This window comes from Squalius cephalus (genome assembly GCF_949319135.1).
Source record: "Squalius cephalus genome assembly, chromosome: 19".
NCBI classification, from domain to species: Eukaryota; Metazoa; Chordata; class Actinopteri; order Cypriniformes; family Leuciscidae; genus Squalius; species Squalius cephalus.
Genome location: NC_137140.1, coordinates 35,772,999 through 35,780,378, shown reverse-complemented (window position 1 = coordinate 35,780,378; position 7,380 = coordinate 35,772,999). Strand labels below are relative to the sequence as shown.

At 35.5% G+C, this 7,380-nt stretch overlaps 1 protein-coding gene across 2 annotated transcripts in view; it reads right to left on the bottom strand.

The window, feature by feature from the left end:
• ddit4 (DNA-damage-inducible transcript 4) overlaps window positions 1–1,017 on the bottom strand; it is a 1,904-nt gene extending 887 nt beyond the window's left edge. The window contains exons 1-3 of one of the 2 annotated variants that reach the window (XM_079851311.1): window positions 659–1,017; window positions 198–380; window positions 1–109 (exon numbers count right to left, since the gene is read on the bottom strand). The exon at window positions 1–109 is cut by the window's left edge and continues 887 nt beyond it. In XM_079851311.1, coding sequence (XP_079707437.1) covers window positions 1–109; window positions 198–372 — 284 coding nt within the window. In that variant the 5' untranslated portion in view covers window positions 373–380; window positions 659–1,017. The remainder of the gene's footprint in view (window positions 110–197; window positions 381–658) is intronic. The other variant, XM_079851312.1, reaches the window with a different exon arrangement.
• Window positions 1,018–7,380: the final 6,363 nt, after the last annotated feature.

Genomic DNA, 7,380 nt, shown 5'->3' with positions numbered 1-7,380 from the left:
GCGTCGGTCAGGTTAAGTGCGATGAGTTGCACCACTTCTTTGCACAATGCCTCTTCAGTGGGGTCGAAAAACATCTCAGATTCTGACAGATCTAGTATGGATAGGGAGCCTGCGTTAGACAAAATGCATGCATTAAAATCAAGATCTTGCATGAAAGTTGGAAAAGTGCATTAGCTCATGAATATTCTGATATGTACCTGCATCTGATGCATCATCTAAACTGCTGTGTGTGTCTGAATCAGAGTCCAGGCTTTGGCTGCTGTGCAGTTTCTGCATTAGTTTGCTCCAGGATAAGCGCTTGGATGGAGCGTCCAATGTTGGGGTGGATGGGAGACTTGAGTCTTCAGATATAAGGTTGGAAACCAGCTGCATTATTCAGTCTGTAGAAGAAAAGGTTGGTTTTTATTATTCATGCGCGAGACACAAAAGCAGCTGGTAAACAAGTCAGCCAAACAAAGAACAAACTAGAGTGTCATTATAACTAAATAATAAAATAAAAAAAATGCTTTTAATTTTGCACGGCTGATGATAATATTGGAGCAAACAGAACAGAACAGAAGTATGTGAATTGTTGCTCTCTCATTGTACTTCAAGGTTTGAATGAACAGCAGGTAAGACAATAAAACAGCCCTGTTTAAACATTAAAACCTTAACTCACCGATATTATGTGCTGTATATCCTCAATTTTGATGAATTGTCTGTACGTTCCTTCAGAGAAAATAGTCCGTAACAAAGACTAACAACTAACAAAGACCTGTGTGAACCGGATTAAGTGCAGCAGCTGTTAGTATCTGCAGAGTCTCTGCAAAACACTGACGCAACCCGTTCAGCGCCTCTTTATATACGCGCTGGCCACGCCCCCTCGGACTTTACAGCCAATCAGCGTTCACGTCACGTCTTTCGCGTCCCAAGTTCGCCTGGTAACACGGAGCAGAGCGAGAATCTGCTTGTCCGTCTATTGTCTCCATTTGAGTCGAGGAGGGGGTTGTTCTCTACTTCTCACTTCACCTATTGTCCTCTCTCAGGACATGTAGTGGCGAATCTCACGTCCTGCTCATTTGGATGTGGTGTGATGAACGATATGATAATTTGCATCTCGAATCGAAACAGCAGTTTGTATTGTGAAATACTGAATCTAGCAGCGCTTTCATTGAGTACGTGCAAGAAGAGCAACACAATGACTGACTTCACTGAATAAACACTGACACTGACAACTTATGCCGCCTCAAAGTCACGTTTTTAATGTTTTACCCGTTTAATTATTCATGTACTGTTTTTATTCATGCGACTTCTTGACCTCATATAGCCTAGCTATTTTTAAAAAATGACCATAAAAATGTGTTTACAATGACGAAATGCGTTCTCAGAACTTTGGCTAATGTTCTCTCAAAGTTTTGAACAAAGGATTTCCCAGTAACGTTAATAGAACGTTCGTTCAAAGTTATCTGGGCTGTAATAACGTTCTCAAAACATTTCAGTTGGACATTTTTTTTAAATGTAACAACTTGTTTTAGAACGTTTAGAGAACATTTAAAAGTAACATTCCCATAATGTTTAAACGATACAATGGAATGTTCACTATTGCTCATATAACTAACCAAGAAAAATACTTTTAAGACATTTTTGTTTTTAATGACTTTTTTTTTTTTAGAATGAATGTTTTCATAACTTAATGGGAATGTATTTTTGTTAGCTGAGTAGGTACACTTTCCCTAACATTTTAACAATATATATATATATATATATATATATATATATATATATATATTAGGGATGCCACAATTCTCAATATAATATTGAACCGTTCGGTACGACATCCACGGTTCAATACGCGCTTGTGAATTGCGGTTTTTTCGGTTTTACGTTTAAATAATTTATGTGCGTTTTATTTCTCTCCGAATTGACTGTTTGTGTGTGCCTGTAAGTCTACAAGCTGATAAGGAAATTCCCCGCGAGTAAATATTCAATATGCTCTAAATTTAGGGGGCGCTTAACCATCATTCCACACTTTAACATGGCGAGCGGCGGTGAAGTGAGGCTACAGTACGAGGAAGCGCCGGCGTCTTTCAAATCCGTGGTGTGGGGACATTTCGGTTTTGCCGTTGAGTATAGTGCCGAGGAAGAAAAAACGGTAAACAATAAAAATAACTGTGTGCAAGCATTGTTTTACACGTGTAGCCTACTCAAACGGAAACACTTCCAACATGACTGCACATCTGCGGCGCCATCACCCAATATCACTGTCTGAAGGCACAAATATGTTTATTTGAAATGGTCAATTTAAAGGGGTCGCACACCGGACGCGCAGCGCCACGTCTTTTAAATTCGAAAACATTATTCTCTATGAGTGTACGTAGCGCTACACACACCGTCGGCGCCTTTCGGCTCAGGACCGTGTTCAAAATCCTGCCGCGCCACAGAATGCCATCTATAGTTTTACATTAAATGTACATTTATTTGTCTCAAATCGTCGTTAATGTATATAGGCCTACTGACTTCACCCTGTGCTGCAATATACATTTAGTTTTACATTCATTCACAGAAATCAGCTGCTTGAATGAAAATTGCTGATGTTATCGGATTTTCAGGTGACATTCAGTTAACGGACGCTCTGAGGTAAAGAGATGTCAGTGTTAATTGTATATTATACAATACACTAAGAACTAGTGGACTTTGCTTAGCTTTTAAGTAAAATAAAGGAGTATTGCAATAAATCGTTTTTATTTTTTTCTCCTTAACGTCTTACTGTTCCTATTGCCTAAGCACAGAATAACAAAAAAACACTATTATGTGTCAAGCCATCAGAACCGAACCGAACTGAAAACCGTGGTTAAAAAACCGAGGTATGTATTGAACCGTGGGCTAACTGTATTGTTGCATCCCTAATATATATATATATATATATATATATATATATTGATTTAAAAAGCCAATGGACACTTGAACACTTAACACATTAACCCTCTTTAGAACCAAACTAAGTAGCAAATGGTCTGAATCTGTTGGGGGTTGTGCATGTGACTGCTGAAACTAACCAAGTTAACACACTTTGGTGCATTAGAAAGAGCAAACATACTTAGAAACTAGTCTTCACTGGAAAGTGTGTCCAGTTTTTAATTTGATTAAGACTTTATGTGATTTTTCTTGGTCTTTGAGCTAAGCTTGGTTCGGCTCCAGTCGGAGGAGTGAAGGAAGGGTTAAATGTTTCCTAGTTGGGAATGAAGGTCTGGCTCTGGACTAAGGCCGTCCCACACGGACAGGCACATTCCAGCCCCCACAACACTTCTTCTGTTTGCTAGTGAAGGGTGTGTTTTCCTAGAGGATAAACCCTCGAATCCTGCTGCAGCTTTTGCTTATAATGCATTAGAATCACTGCATGAACACTGAAAACGTCAATGGGCCTCGAAATGCCTGTCAGGAGACCTTTTCTGTGTTCACTTGTTGTTAGACTATATGGAAATGGGTCCAAACATAAACACAGGTTTCATTTGCTCTAAAGGCATGTGGTGCATTTCGAAACGCCTGTGATTCTTCACACCTCAGCAAAACTGGGCTTGGCGACAACTGCTGAAGTTCTGACCTCTGTGTAGTCAGATGTGTGTTGAAGACGCTTAGTGAATGAGCAACCCTGTCTCTCCTGAGGAATGATGCAATATTAGCACATATTATCACTGTATACATCTGAATCGCCTTATAAACAAGCTTAAAATGTAAAGGCATGTGTTTGTTTGTCGTTATTTGAGTAAATGAGATTCTTAACAACAACTTGGCAAGAAGATTTTTCCTTATTGAAAGGAAACAAATATGAGTTAAAAAGTCAAGTTTATGAAAAAAAGTAATAATTATCAGATTAAAGTTGGAATTATGATGTTATGATTTAAAACATTTTCATGTAGGCCTACAGGGTTGAGATTAATCCAGGATTTGGCCTTAGTTTAAAATTTTAAAATGTTGAGAAATCGTGTGTTATAATTCTGACTTTTCATCTCATAATTATGACTAAGTGTAAAAATTTTGACTTTCTAAGGCAAAATTCCAACTTAGTATGTCATCTCGACTTTTTGTCTTAATTTTGACTTTTAAGTCATAATTTTGACTTTTTGTCATATTTTTGCTTTTTAAGTCATAATTTCAACTTTTTATGTCATATTTCAGTTTTTTAAGTCATAATTGCAACTTAGTATGTCATAATTACACAATTTTAAGTCATAAATTCAACTTTAAGTCACCGTTTCAACTTTTCAAGTTACAATTTTGACCTTTTTAACTCATAATTTTGAATTAGCGTCATTATTTCGACTTAGTATGTCATAATTTCGACTTTTTAAGTCATGACTTTTTAAGCCACAATTTTTACTCAGTATGTCATAATTTTGAATTTTCATCTTATAAGTATGACTTAGTGTCAAGATGTCGACTTTTTAAGTCATTATTTTGACATTTTAAGCGATAATTTTGATTTAGCATCATAATTTTGACTTTGTATTTCATAATTTAGTTTTTTATGTCATAACTTTGGCATCATTTTGTCTTTTTAAGTCAGAATTTCCACTTTTTATGTCATATTTTAGTTTTTTAAGTCATAATTGCAACTTAGTATGTCATAATTACACATTTTTAAGTCATAAATTCAATTTTGTCACCGTTTCGACTGTTCAAGTTACAATTTTGACCTTTTTAACTCATAATTTTGACTTAGTATGTCATATTTTTGTTTTTTTAATCATAATTTTGAATTAGCGTCATAATTTTGACGTAGTATGTCATCATTTAAAATTTCTAATTCATAATTTCGACTTAGTATGTCATAATTTCGACTAAATCATAATTTCAACTTTTTAAGTCATGACTTTTTAAGCCACAATTTTTACTCAGTATGTCATAATTTTGAATTTTCATCTTATAATTATGACTTAGTGTAAAGATGTTGACTTTTTAAGTCATTATTGACATTTTAAGCGATAATTTTGATTTAGCATCATAATTTTGACTTTGTATTTCATAATTTTGTCTTTTTAAGTCATCATTTCCACTTTTCATGTCATAATTTTGTACTTTGACTTAGTATGTCATAATTTTGACTTTTAAGTCATAATTTCAACTTTTTTCAAAGTTTCTACGTTTTATGGATTAAAGTGGTCGCTTTAGAAAAAAATGATTCATCTATAACTGGGTTGCAAGTTTAATCCTCTACAACTAGGGTTACTAAAATCTGCAGTACCAGGTTACTTTGGATCATAAGCATGTTGAGTAAAACTCATTATAACTAAAGCAGCTGTAATGATTTCCACGAAATGCTGCAACAATGGCTGGAAGGCTTCCTAGGCTAAAACATCTGAATGAACCTCTTCAACAGTAAATAATAAACCATTTCTTCAGGACAAAGAATTATCCAAATTCCTCAAGAAATCAAATATAGGAAGCCCTCTCCAGAGACGGGCTAAAGTTTCACCACGGACTTCATATTTAGGTCTTCACGCACACATTCCTAGACGTATGGGCTATATAGCATGAAACGTGAGGGTTGTTGGACGGAAGCCAAGCTTCACAGATGCACTTCAGCACAGACGAGAGAGGACAAAAAGTTCCCTCTGAATGAAAACAAAGACACGTGTCCTCGACCGCGAACAAAACATACTGTTACAACGTCACTGCATCTCGGCACACAGAAGCTCATATACTTTATGAGTGTAAATGATCCAAATGTTTGCGCAATGTGCTGAATTTACAGAAGTGTACAGTACAGTTTTCATATGTTGTGCTTGAGTCAGTTGTTTTATTTGTGATGCCAAATTGTGACATAATTTTTGTCCATACAAAGAAATGATGCATGAACACATGCAAAAACAAGAGAGAACCAGCCAGATATTAATAACTGATTATGTTTTAGTCATGTGTGCTTTTTCCTGTCAGCAAAATCAAACCTGTGGCTTTTTTTTTTTTGCCAAGTAATTTTGTCAGATAAATATCTTTACCACGTTTAGTGTTTTGCTCTTCCCTCATATTTATAAAATATTTAAAAATATTTTCTTCATATTTTGCTGGTTTAATCAAACTGGTAGGCTCAATAAAAACAAACATCCCCATCACTTTTGACCATTAGAAACCTGTAAAAATATCATATTTTATGCTCATATTTCACCCCAAAAATTAAAAGAGAGAATAATAAAATGAAGAAAATTAAGCTTGCATCATCCTAATTCTTATGTCTATAACACACACACAAAAAACACCACAAAACTAATTTTCTTTACTAAAATTAAAAAAAATTTTTTTTTTTAATTTACATTAACTACTAAATAACGTATTTATACATCACTGTATTTGTTGTACTGCCTTTAATTTATTATTAAAAACTGTATTACAGTAATTAAAAACACTAATTAAGAATAAATATTATAAAATACTAAACTAAAATGTCTGGATGGATCAATTTTATGCAAAATTCTTACAAAATTCTTGAAAACACATGTTTCCTTGCAAAAAGGGCTTCATTTTCTTCATGCAAAACATTTTCTTCTTTCTTTCTTTCTCTTCAGATTTCTGGTGTGTAATGTGGTTTTCTGAGTTCCACCCTCTCGTGGTCCGGCTTTAGGACCCAGCAGTGTGTGTGTGTGTGTGTGTGTAGAGTTAGAAACGCCCTTGTGTGCAACAGTGTTCAATCAACATCTCAGCTAAAGCAGAACAGAACGTTCAGTGCTTTTATCCAGCAGTATCTCTGCTTTCTGCTTGATAAACATCTCTCGAGCATCTGAAGGAACTCAGTGACGAGCCTCACATTACATCAGATGCTTTCCCCCTTTCTTACAATGTTCCCCGAGTTTTAACCGTAACTTTTATTGGTATTATTTCCATTTAATATTCCCCAGTTGATCTTAAATGTCAAATCTGAGAGCTTTGATGGAGGATGTGAAACACACACCTCAGAAGGCGTGTGTGTGTGTGTGTGTGTGGGAGCAAGGACAGAGAATGTGTGTCTTGTTTTCCTTCTCAACAGCTGCTGTCCGTCAGTCTGTCCTCCCCCACTGTGTGTGTGACACACACACCACTCTCACGTTTGTCTCTCACACACACTATCCTTCAGCCACTGCACTTTCTTTCTTATACACTTTTCTTTTTCTTTTTGACTAAACAACTGAAAATGTAAAGAAGTCATGCACTAAAAAAACATTTTTGTGCCGGTCAAGTGTGAATATGACACACTTTGCTCTTTGCAAATGGTTCATGCTTTGAATAAATAAATGCATGTACACGTTGGAGGATAATTGATAAATCAGCTGAAAAGGAAAATTGCTAAACTGCTTGATTGATTGTTTATAATGTCGCAAAATTATAGTCCAGCTCTACTATACTAATAAAGCAACTCTACAGAAGACAATA